The sequence below is a fragment of the Barbatula barbatula genome (genome assembly GCF_947034865.1).
Source record: "Barbatula barbatula genome assembly, chromosome: 22".
Taxonomy (NCBI): domain Eukaryota; kingdom Metazoa; phylum Chordata; class Actinopteri; order Cypriniformes; family Nemacheilidae; genus Barbatula; species Barbatula barbatula.
Window position 1 is genome coordinate 3,693,431 of NC_136785.1, and position 13,235 is coordinate 3,706,665.

At 35.1% G+C, this 13,235-nt stretch overlaps 1 protein-coding gene across 1 annotated transcript in view; it reads right to left on the bottom strand.

The window, feature by feature from the left end:
* rtknb (rhotekin b) overlaps positions 1-12,874 on the bottom strand; it is a 28,417-nt gene extending 15,543 nt beyond the window's left edge. Inside the window, exons 1-10 of the mRNA XM_079486604.1 lie at positions 12,525-12,874; positions 9,243-9,442; positions 9,021-9,082; positions 8,894-8,947; positions 8,703-8,820; positions 8,387-8,617; positions 7,312-7,406; positions 7,126-7,232; positions 6,923-7,051; positions 6,079-6,241 (exon numbers count right to left, since the gene is read on the bottom strand). Coding sequence (XP_079342730.1) covers positions 6,079-6,241; positions 6,923-7,051; positions 7,126-7,232; positions 7,312-7,406; positions 8,387-8,617; positions 8,703-8,820; positions 8,894-8,947; positions 9,021-9,082; positions 9,243-9,442; positions 12,525-12,635 — 1,270 coding nt within the window. The 5' untranslated portion in view covers positions 12,636-12,874. The remainder of the gene's footprint in view (positions 1-6,078; positions 6,242-6,922; positions 7,052-7,125; positions 7,233-7,311; positions 7,407-8,386; positions 8,618-8,702; positions 8,821-8,893; positions 8,948-9,020; positions 9,083-9,242; positions 9,443-12,524) is intronic.
* Between the last annotated feature and the right edge of the window lie 361 nt (positions 12,875-13,235).

Here is a 13,235-nt window from a genome sequence, read left to right on the forward strand (position 1 = left end):
AGTGCTGCACGATGAATCATATTGCAATCGTGATGTCAGGCTATGCGATTACATGACGGCAAAATGTTGGGATTATATTTAAGAAACAAGTGCATACGTGGACGTGACAAGACATCCATTCTAGGAGATATATGCGCTAAAAAAATCTAGTCGTCTTGTGTGGCGGTGCCGCTTTTGCTTGATCACGTGATTTGCGGGGCGCAGTGTGGAGACGGGAGAAATGGATGCAGAGCAGACCGACACTGAACTAGTGCACAGAAAAAAATGCTTCCTCTGTTATTTGGCAGTATTTTTGTTTCAGGATATCAGACACTGAGCACAGAGAGGTACTGTGCTGAATTTGCTAAACTAAAATTTTAAATAAAGTACTAAATATAATGTTTTAGAAAGAGGATTCAAAAAGTTGGTTGAGTAACAACCATTTAAAGTAACAACAAAGATTGTAGAGGTTTAAGTTTTACAGAGTGAACCAAACATTTATATCCAGTTTTTTTTTTCAAAAGAGTTCATACAAGTATATGTTACAATCTTCTTAAATGTCCGTTTGTTGGGATTATTTTCCTAAAACTGTGTACAGCCATATTTATCTTCTATTTGTTGTATTTACCTGTACTGTTGAGAATATATATATATTTTTTAAGTTAAGTTAATTTTTAAGTTAATTTAATTCTGTAATGCAAATATGTTACTGTTATTTTATTTTATAACATTTAATTTTAAGTCTTTGTGCAACTCTAGTTCTTGTTGCTAGTTTGAACTGTACATCTCAGCTGAGAAATACAAACTTGTGACATTTTCCTCAAATCGTGCAGCCCTAGTAAATATATACAGTATATACAACAAAATTGTCTTCTACATACAAATCAAAGGCAACACTGTGCCACATAGTCTCATTGATAAACATTTACATTTAGTCATTTAGCAGACGCTTTTATCCAAACCGAAGAATTACAAAGAATTCAGGGAGCAATAAGCGATATGTCACACAAGAGCAATAGTACGATAGGTGCTAATACACCCCTTATGTAAAATTCATAATATTTAGTTGATCCTGAACAGGTTTTTCCTTCCAGACTTTACTTGAAAAGATGTCTAGCTATGACATTTGTTCTAAATATCATTTGACAACAAAAACAAGAAAACATGAGGACAAGCAATGATGATATTTTCACATTTGGGTGACCTATTCCTTTGAAATCTTCCTGTTGTTCACCACGTCTGACTCAGAACAAATAGTTTCTTGCTAATCTTGCCCTCCTTCATCTGTTCACCACTCCAATCTGTACTGAAGATTAAAGATAAAATCCAGTTTGATAGGGTGTTTGACATTGTTGGTTCAGTGAAACCACAGATGTTACCTACGATAACTTTTTTATGTGCTGTCCTTGATATGATAATTACAGTCTCGTCACACCAAAAAGTTCAAGTAGTTATTTAAACATAAATCTCAAGTGAAAAGATGAGGACACGCGAATGAATGCTTAAGTGTTTGATTTAAGTGATTATCAACATTTTCTTGATAAAGTAAACATATACGGACCGTACGCATTTGTTTACTTACTTTACAAAACTGCAGAAATACTTTCTATTCAAGATAAAATTATGATGTTGAAACCTTAATGCCTAATGCTCATTCATTAACATTTAGTCATTTAGCAGACTCTTTTATCCAAAACGACTTACAAAGAATTCAGGGAGCAAAAAGTGATATGTCACACGAGAGCAATAGTACGATAGGTGCGAATATAACCTGATGTAAAATTGATAATATTTAGTTGATCCTGAACAGGTTTTTCCTTCCATACTTTACTCGAAAAGATGTCTATTTTTTCTAAATATCATTCATTAACATTTGTAAATGCATTATGTAACATGAGCATTGACTGCTATCTGTTAATGTTAGTTACAAAATTTAAAACATTTGTTCACGCTGACAAGTACACTGTGCATTGACTAATGTTAACAGATATAACTTTAAAGGTATTTGTATTACAAATGCGTTAAAATTAGGGCTGTCAACGTTAACGCATGCAATTGATTTTTTCAGATTAACGGTGCGTTCACACCACCAGCGAAACTGACTAGAGAGGGATGACATGAGCTTCGCTGCTTTACTACTATTAGCAATCGCTCCCGAAAGTCGCTCATCATATGCGTAAAGTCGAGCAAATCTCAACCTTTCCTTGGCGCTAAATACGGCCACTTTCTGGCGCTGACAGTCACTGGTGTTGCCGGAAGTCACCTGCTCTCCATTGAAATGAATGACATCGCTTCACTTTGAGAACCGTGAGCAATTTGAACCGTTACACCCCTACTCGGACTCTCCACTGCTTTATTGAGCCACTACAACGCTGACATTAGTTTTATCTGTTAAAGCCACAACATGTACATTTGTACCGCTAGATGGTGCACTTTCGCAACAACAACAAAAGGCGAAGCTAAATGACATTATGTAGGAGAGTGGAATTATGGGACACGTCGTTTTCACCATCTAGAGGCGTATGGAGATAGTCCATCATGTTCACGGACGAGATAAGGAATTAATTTTATTTTATGTAATCGTAATGAATTAGCATGCAAGAAACGTGGAATGTAATGGCTACATTAGCCTGCGAATGATATTGGACTTTGTCATTTGATTTGGTAGCGTAATGCTACACAGTTTTACATGTTTAAAACAGCCATACAGTCGTCGTTTAAAATGTAAACTATTATTACGCTTTTTTGGGGCTCCTTTGCTCTCCAAATAGTTATCGTGATCCATAATAAGAGATGCTGTGTCCCAGATGCTGTTAAACACTTCCTCATGTTGCCGTAGTTTCTACAACCCGAAACTGAGGGTATTACGGAGCACCGGATATTAAGTCATTGAGGGTATTGCGGAGCACCGGATATTAAGTCATTGATATGCGACGAATACAAGGGAGACAAGGGACGGGCCATTATTTTAAATAGAAATTTCACTGGATTTGCACATTCTTGCGAACATTTGGGATCATTCAAGTACACATCTGAATGAAATATATCACTATGCAAGTGATATTCGAATACATTCTTCCATATTGTGGCTTTAATATAGCCTAATGTAAAATTCATAAAATTTAGTTGATCCTCAACAGGTTTTTCCTTCCATACTTTACTTGAAATGATGTCTGACTATGGCATCTTTTCTAAATATCATAGGAAAGAAAACAATACAGGACAACACGAGGGCAAGCAATGATTGTACTTTCACATTTGGGTGACCTGTTCCTGTTTTTCACCATGTCTTACTCGAAAACACTAAAATCCAGTTTGATAGGGTGTTTGACATTGTTGGTTCAGTGAAACCACAGATGTAATCTACGATAACTTAAGTGCTGAGTTTTTGTTTTTTGTCCTTGATATGATAATTACAGTCTCGTCACACCAAAAAGTACAAGTAGTTATTTAAACATAAATCTCAAATGAAAACATGAGGACAAGCGAATGAATGCTTAAGTGTTTGATTTAAGTGATTATCAACATTTTCTTGATAAAAGTAAACATGTAATGTAGGTATGGTTAGTAATTAGTAATGTACACATTTGTCACTACAATGACAAATTTTGTTTTGTTCTGTACAAACTACAATTTTATAAATTCCCTTACAACAACAGCTTTGAAACTTTTAAAGTGAAATTATACATTCTTATTCATTTTCTAATTAAATATTTTTATTTCTTTTTTATTTTATGAGTAGTTTAACAAACTGAGTGATGATAAATGTGTTTCCACTGCTGGCACGGTTGATCACTGGAATTCCTGCATTATCTGAGAATCTTATTTTCTTTAATTATATAAAAAATATTGAATTCCCGCAACCATTAACTTCTCTTCAGAATCAGAAAAGCTTTATTGCCAAGTGTGCTTGCACACACAAAATGTATTTTTCTTTGGTGTTGGAAGCTCCTAGTACAGACATTCAACACAATGACAATTTCAAATATAACACGATTAACAGTCTAAAAGATTCAAAAATATGTACGAGTGAAAAAAAACCTATTGTACAGAAAATGGTGGATAATATCATATTATATTGTACAGGGTACTGTTTGGTAGAATAAACATATTAACAGATTGTATGTACACTTGTGCAAATGGATAATGTAAGTAGAGGTAGTGTTATATACACATGTAGAAATAAAATGTACATATAATATGTACATTTTCATTCTTTCATGCTTGAATGAACAAAAACACATACGATTATGCCAGAAAGAACATTTGATCTAGTATTTTTGCATGCAGTCTTCAACGAGTAAAATAAAGTCTTAAATGAAAGCAAAGAGTAGTGAAGGAAGCGCATTAAACCCGCTTGGAGTGGCAGCTCTTAAAGGGTTCGTGATCTTTAAGATGCTGCTGTGACTCCTGTCACTAATGTTAATCGAAGAACAAAAGAAAAGAAGAAACCAATGTGATTTTGTAGCTTTAATGAGGATTCTTCTGTTTTTCGTGTATTTAGCAGTAGAGACTGTAAAGTGTTTGAGAACTTTATTTTCTATCTGTAAGAGTAGAAAACGTAGGAAGGGCACACTTATTATAATGGATTATATAAGTAGAAAAAATTTATATATTTGCTAAAGACATTCATAAAATGATGCTGTTAAATAAATGCATTATTCCTGCATTAATTTGGAGATGAAACGCGAAATTATTAGAATGTAAAAGTATATCTGTAAATGCTGTGCGTGATTAGCAAAACAAATTGATGGATTGACAGCACCAAAACATGTTAAACTAAATAAGTAGTGTATGTTTAATTTCACTATACATGTGCGATTAATCACAGTTAATCACACAAAATTGGTGCGATTAATCGCGATAACATTTTTTAATCTATCGACAGCCTTTTTCTTTAATTTTCTTTAATTTCTATCGACAGCCCTAATTAAAATGCATTTGTAAATTAATATGTACTTCGAACTTGTACTTCGTTAGTTTATGTTTACTATTGTTCTGTAGTTAATTTAACAAATAACACCCGATTGTGAAGTGTTTAAGTGAATAATTTAAACATTATGGAAATGTTCAAAATGATATTATTTTTAAAAGTATATCAAAAAGTTAAAAATGCACATAATACAATAGATAAAAAATTCTCTATCAGTAAATGAAGAAAAGCAGCTTTATAAAATTTCATCAGAAAAGAATTCCTTAAAAAACATCACACCCTACCACCTGAATCATCTCATTGACATTTCAAACATGATCTCTGATGTGTTTAAAATAGACGGGATTTTTGAGGTCTATTGTGACAGGACTTGCATATTTCAGAGTTCTTATTACTGTGAATAAATGCAAAATAATCAAATCGGACACACCTCAGTCACAGAGCCAGTGCGAGGGGACAGCGTGGGGAATTTTAGCAACAAGGAAACATTCAAAGTGACGAGTGTCACTAATGAATACCATTAGAGCAGGATGATTTCTTGGAATAGTTATACATTTCCTGAACACACCATGGCTTGCATGGCAGGAAAAGAATGCTGTTGACAAGTTTGAAAGGTTAAATAAAGTGCATACTTTTAAAAATGGTTGATCTAAAAGTGTATGAGAAATAAAAAGTGCTTTAGGGAAAAAATATTCTGTGGTATTTCTATATCAATAATCAAAAAAGTACAATTTGTGACCATGTGAAATCATATTTTCTTGTTATGTTGAAGCAAATATTAAAATTCTAACATGGATAAACAAAGAGAATGTTCACAAGCAGGCCTTTTCTTTTGGACACTAAAAGATAAAGGTAAATACCTATACCTATAAAAATGTTACTTTCTGTAAAAAAATACTAAAAGTATGTGCATGTACAGTTTGTGTTGAACATTAGAAATAATTTCAGCCAATTCGATTCAAACCAAATTTCCATCACAAGATCTGCACAGGGCTTATCACAAACCCTCAAAAGACACTTCTGTGCCAATCCTTCACAGAGAACTTTGAATTGTCGCTGAGCAAGTGATGCACTAGGGCCTGGTGATTTAGATACAGCGGGTGTATTCTGCTCTAACTGTGATGTTTTTGTGCACACTGGCAGAAGTTTTGGGTGCAAATACTTACTCATGTCATAGAAATGCTGCCAGAAAGTCTCCATCCAGCGCTGTGTGTCCTGTGGCACTCGCGTGAGAATCGTGTACGTGCTCTCATCACCAGACTGGTTGCTTATTTTGATACTTTGTGTAGTTAGTGACGGATCCTTTTCTGGGGCACGCACACGGGTGTCCTAAAGCAAATATGCACATATAACTACCATGCATGCAGGTTATAGCGCATATAAAAGAAACCGTAGACAACCTCCAACTCACATATGCTGTAACACAGAATTCACAAGACAAACATTACATGTGCTCCGAAAACTGAAGGGTTGTAATGTGGCATGCATGTCCAGCAGTGTAATGAAAGTAAACAAAGCAGTGATTTTCAATCCATTGTCCTGCAAAAAACCCATGGTCTGATGACGTAACAGATACAATAGAAGAGATTCACATATTCAGTAGTACTGCTGTAAATGTCAATATTAATGTAAATATTTCGTGTTTATTTAAATCATTTAAATTAAATGTTTATCTTAAGGCAATGTTTGACCTGAGCAATGCACACAGACTGCCCCCTGTTGGTAACATGATGAAATCATATCTTTATATATTAAATAGTATAATGCCAGATTATGTCCCAAGGTTGATTTTATTGAAATTAAAAGATTATTATTGTTGAGTTAACACTAAAATTGTCCTGAAATGACACTTATTTTTGTCACTTTTTGTAAAGCCTTTTACATATGCTGTTTAATGTAATGGATTTTCAATGAAACTTAAAAACAACTCATGAACATAACAATAGCGTAAACATAAATGAAAAGGAAGGTACAAAACAAACATACTTTGCAACTGCATGACATACTGACCTTATTAATGGGAATAGTGAACATTGGTTTCTCTAAAGATTCTGTATCGCTTTGCTGCATGTAACAAATTAATTCTGTCCCTTTCAGGACACCATAAACGTCTGACCACTCCTCAGGACTGGCCTCTGACTTGGGAACAAAAAGAGGGTGTATGAATAAACAAAATTAAACATTTTACTAATTCACGTGATGTTTTCACTAACCCGAACTCTGAGGTTTCCACAAAAGACATCTTGAGTCATGCAGAGCGGTTGAGCCACTAGTCGACAGCACATGCTACCGTACAGCGGCAACCAGAATGAGGTGTCCTCTTAAAAAACAGATGCACAGAAACTCATCGAGAGGCAATGGATAAAACGAATGGATGCGGTGTGCAAGTGTTTTCTTACCTGTGCATGATATGATCAGGTCATGTGTTCGGAAAGAGTTCTGTATGTGGCACAGATTTAGAGACGTGTGAGCCAGTAGGTGATATTTAGGGCCCCTGTGGAAAATAAGCGATACTGAGGGGCTCTGCGATGACGTTTACAATATTTTATGGCTAAAGAATGTCAATTTTTTTTTTCAGACTGAATGTAGATTTGCATTAAGTCACAGAAACCTTTTCATTCAACACAATCAAGTAAAACTAATAGACGGACAAAAACTGCAAAACATGTTTAAACTCAAAATAAATACATTGAAATAAGTGCACCCCAACCAAACATCCCCTTTAAAAAATACACATTATTTAATTTGTAAACATGTACATTTATATACATTTTATAAACATTTCTTCCGCACGTGTATCTAAATATATACATGTACATACAGTACTCGCTTCTGGAGTGAAATATGACCCTGACATGTGCTTGACAGGCCGCTTCAACCTGAAAATATGTAATCAGTTTCAAAATCAGTCACTTCATTTTTCTCTCTGCTGGTTTTGGCTGCTATTTCAGACTGACTGAATGTGAAGTAAAAAAATACAGGGTGTGTCTAGACGATCTCGAAGGATGCAAATGTTGTTTGTGTCTGTGATGATGTGCACGACTAGATTAAGCTGAGAATTTTCTGTAGTTAAGTCTCACATTAATCTGTCGACAGTTGTGTAGCATCGTCTATCATTGTGGACACACCTACACGGAGTCAAAAATCTAAACCGAATGTTTATGTCTTTTAAAATGTTTTTCTTTTAAAGGCGTAATGCTTGAAATTAATTTTGTCACAAAAGCAAGCACATATGGGAACTTCAAAACAGGTTAAAAAGGATTCTGGGTGGCACCTCGAAGTTTGTTGACAAAAATTGAATTCACATTTTGAACATAACAAAAGTCATTCTCATATTTTCATACTCATATTTTTGAGATTTCTTTTAATGACTTTGATTCTTATAATTAAAAATGTATTGTCGACTGGAAAAGTATGTGTATGGTACCTTTTATTGATGTTTTTATATGTGAACATGCTCATTTTGGCACTTACTGTACAGACTGGATGGGCGGCAGTACTGGTGACCCTTCCAGAGATCCTGTCCCGTGGGAACCACAGGAAGTTGCCGTCTCCAGAGTTGCCATGAACTTCTTACTTGATGCCCGTGTCACAGAATTGCCCCGGCGGCTGAGCTTCCGGGTCGAGAAGCCCAGACTGAAATCCTCCTCTACACAGCAGCTATAGAGCTCCACCCGCAGGTCAAAGTCTGGAGGTACATCAGAGCTAAACAGACACCATACATGAAAGTTAATCAAACTGCTCATTTTTTGTTAGTATGTATACAGATATAAAAAAACAAGCATCTCACAATATCAATGTTTCATCGAAACAGACGTCTGTGAGTGTCCTGTCCACTATCACAAGATCTGTATTATGAATCTCCGTCCCCGCCCGCAACAAACAGAACATGGCACACTGGTGCAGCTCTAAAAAGACAAAAAGAGAGAATTAAATAAAAGAAGTGATGAAAATAAGATTGTATTCATTTGTTAGACTCACCCCCTTTGTTCTTAAAATACTCTGAATCCTTCCACATAAGAGGAATACGGATATCTGAGGATGTAAAGTAAAAAATTAATGCAAATAAATAATGCGTGTTATTTTTTGTCTGTGTGTGCAATCCTACCTGAGATTGCAACTTTTGCAGTGCAAGGTAACCTGTCATCAATAGCCCCACCATCAAATGACCTAAAATCAACCAAAAATCATTCAATGGATCCGATGTATCAAAACCAAGTGAGTTCTCTACACAGGTAGCACTAGATGTCCCTACTTAAATCACTTATTGCGAGTACCATTTATATAGTGCTGTCTATGTAGAGACATCAGAAAGATGTGTGTCCATTACCTCCGTCCTGCTCTCTGCATGGCCTGCGCTTCTTTCATGCGCTGCAGCCGGCTCATGAGGGCCAGTATGCGGGTGTTAGAGGTGAGGAGGGTCTTGGAGGCCTCCAGGGCCTGATCTCTCTGAGAGCACGCGGCTAACAACTTACAGGCCCCGTCTCTGATCCGCACCTCTCTCTCGATTAATTTATGGACCTCACAGTCCTGCGGACGAAATTATTTTTTTATTGTTTTATTATTTTCTGTATTATTTACAAGTACACAGATGCATTTGGCAGATGCTTTTATCCAAAGCGACTTATGGCGCAGTAAAGGAATAATTGTACCATTATCTGTGATCCCATGAACTTTCTGCTGCTGACGCAATGCTCTTCCAATGAATGAGCTATTATGTTAAATTTCACATTTACCCGATCCTACACATTAACCATGAGAACAGATGGTCTACTTTTTTTTTCATGGAAATACATCGGAAAAAATTAGGTCAGCATATATTTAATATTTTATATATGCTTCTAGTCAGTTTTTTTCTCATTTGCAAGACTACAATAAAAATGTACTTCTATGTTTATCAAATTTTGCTAGACTGGTTTTCACATTGCGATTAGCATAAATAATATTAAATTGTACTGTATGTTATTTTTATGGTAAATGCTGTTTTTAAATTAATTGTGTTGGTACATTTTACAAGTATTACCATGCTTTAGTTACAAAATATACAGTAAAATATGCAATATGCAAGCACTACAGCTCCCCCTAGTGTTTTCTATGGCAATAATTGAGATTATCTGTAAACATTGCGATGGGTTATTTAATAATCGCGACAGCCCTAATTTTAGTAATGGATTCTGGACAGATTAAGCTCTTTAATAGGACAAGAGATAATTACATAGTATTATTAAAACATTTGTGCTGTTAAACAATTAATTGCATGCAGAATAAAACTTTACATAATACATGTCTGTCTATGTACTGTGCAGATCAATTTTGTTTTTATACACACTTATACATGTATATATATTTAGAAAACATTTAGATGCATCTATTTATCTTTACCAATAATTAAAATCGTATATGTATATGGATGTGTTTATAAATACAAAATTAATACGCGCAGTTCACAGACATACTGTATATTTTGTAAACACAAGCGATTAATCGCATCCAGAATAAAGGTTTGTGTTTGCATAACATACAGTATGTCTGTGTACTGTGCATATTAATTTTGTATTTATAAACACACACACACACACGTATACATATTTAGAAAATGTTGACATATTTATTCATATTTTCCAATAATATAACTATAAATAAATGTTTATCAGGTTTGATATTTTATATCTTCCACAAAATATATGCTATGCATGCATATGTTTTTATAAATACGGAATTCATAAGCACAGTATGTAAACACAACATTTTATTCTCTTATAACATGAGAGGGCTGTTTAAAATGAACAGGATAAGCTGTGACGTAAAAGTCCAGAACCCCAAAGCCAATGTCTCATTTGTTTGTCAGTGTGTAGAAAGTTCAGCAAAGTTAAAGCGAAACTGCACGAAGGGTTTTTCTTTTTCAAGTATGTTAAGCCGTTTGAATAGATTAGCTGTAAGACGTCACTGTTACGTGGTGCAGCTAACTCGAATGAACTGATTTGTGGAATGCAATGTGCCACTTTAAACCCTCTTCTTGCATGCATTAAACAAACTATTCATTTATAATAAATAAACAACAACAACCAATAAAACGTCCTTATAGTAAAAGCAAGCTTGAAAACTTGGAAATAAAACCAACATCTTTAGACATAGTCTATGGAATGAGCCAGATGTTTCCATTGTTGATCAGAGATACAAAACCAGCTGATGCTGGTCATATGTGTGAGCTCATTCAGGTCAAGGTCTCCGTATAAGACTTAAATCAAAGTTTGAGCAAAATGTTACATAAGGAGATTAATAAAGTAGCTGATTGTTTCTAGTGTAGGCTGCCCCAGGCACGTTAAAGTAATGAAAACAAACCTTACATGGGCATATAAGATATGACAGATGCCAAAAGTCCAAAGTATTTGCCAGGTTACAAAAGTCTTTCACAATTTCACTAAAGAGCGAATTAAATATTTATGTCAGCAAACATTTGTTTGTTTTAATTTTCCAAGACATTTAAGTGGGAACAGAGCCTTAATTTAGCCTTGATAAAATCAAGTCACCAGAGATAGATGAGAGAGCACACCGAGCAATCGTTTCCTCTAGGATCCATCCTTCCAAAATCATACAAATCCCAACGTCAAACATACAAATCCCAACGTCAAACATACAAATCCCAACTTTAAAATACAAATCCCAACTTTAACGTACAAATCCCAACATTTAACGTACAAATCCCACGTTTAACGTACAAATCCCACGTTTAACGTACAAATCCCACGTTTAACGTACAAATCCCACGTTTAACGTACAAATCCCACGTTTAACGTACAAATCCCAACGTTTAACATACAAATCCCACGTTTAACACACAAATCCCAACGTTTAACACACAAATCCCACGTTTAACATACAAATCCCACGTTTAACACACAAATCCCAACGTTTAACATACAAATCCCACGTTTAACATACAAATCCCAACGTTTAACATACAAATCCCAACGTTTAACACACAAATCCCAACGTTTAACATAACATAACATACAAATCCCAACGTTTAACATAACATACAAATCCCACGTTTAACATACAAATCCCACGTTTAACACACAAATCCCACGTTTAACACACAAAATCCCACGTTTAACATACAAATCCCAACGTTTAACATACAAATCCCAACGTTTAACATACAAATCCCAACGTTTAACATACAAATCCCAACGTTTAACACACAAATCCCAACGTTTAACATAACATAACATACAAATCCCAACGTTTAACATAACATACAAATCCCACGTTTAACATACAAATCCCAACTTTAACATACAAATCCCAACGTTTAACATAACATACAAATCCCACGTTTAACATTCAAATCCCAACTTTAACATACAAATCCCAACGTTTAACACACAAATCCCAACGTTTAACACACAAATCCCAACGTTTAACTTACAAATCCCAACGTTTAACATACAAATAATGTTAAGATCCATCAGGTGTTATCCATTAAAACCATTACACGGTTTATTGTTTGCAGTAGATTGAATGGTTCCCATTCACCAGATAGCATCCCACCAACACATTAACAGCAGTGACCAAAACACTTTATTATTTGTGTCCAGTAGTTGTTTACCTGTGCGGAGTCGTCGAGCACACTCAGGCGGAACTGGCCTCTCTTCACCTCCATCTCCAGCGCGGATCCGCGGGCGACCGTTGCTCTGGAAGTCTTGTTTCTGCAGAACATTTCCGCTCGCGCTTAATGTCCACTTTAAAGTTAGAAATACCGCGCGACACTGTTGCAAACCACGTGCTCTTTATACATCTAATCTAGGCTTTTTTATATCCGCCGTTTTAATATTGTTTTTGATTTCCAGCTTGACGTTGAATGTGGAAAGATGGGATGTGTTTTTCCACAGTTTATGTGGGTGGCGCTTGAAGTTTTCAAACAGCGCCACCATTGCTTTGATTTAGTCAATGCAACGTTGAGAGGAAACGCGTTTGTTTCTACTAAATGCTTCCCATTGGGCTTTATGTAAGTTACATGTTTTTGATATTTGTATATATTTCCAGTGAAAATAACAATTTTGTACAACTTTGAATCATTTTGAGAACATTTCACACACATAAGTGGACAGGATCAGACCAAGCCAGTTTTCCATCATTATCTTGGTCAAGCACTGTTAATGAAAAGAAACAAAGACATTTCATATTTTTATAAATATCTAATGTTTGAATAATGTACATTGGACTTTGGCTTTTTGTTCTTGGACGTACGTTTATATGTTTTAATATGAATATGTATTGTGTTCTGAATGTAGCCTGCATATTGTGTTATGGATAAAAA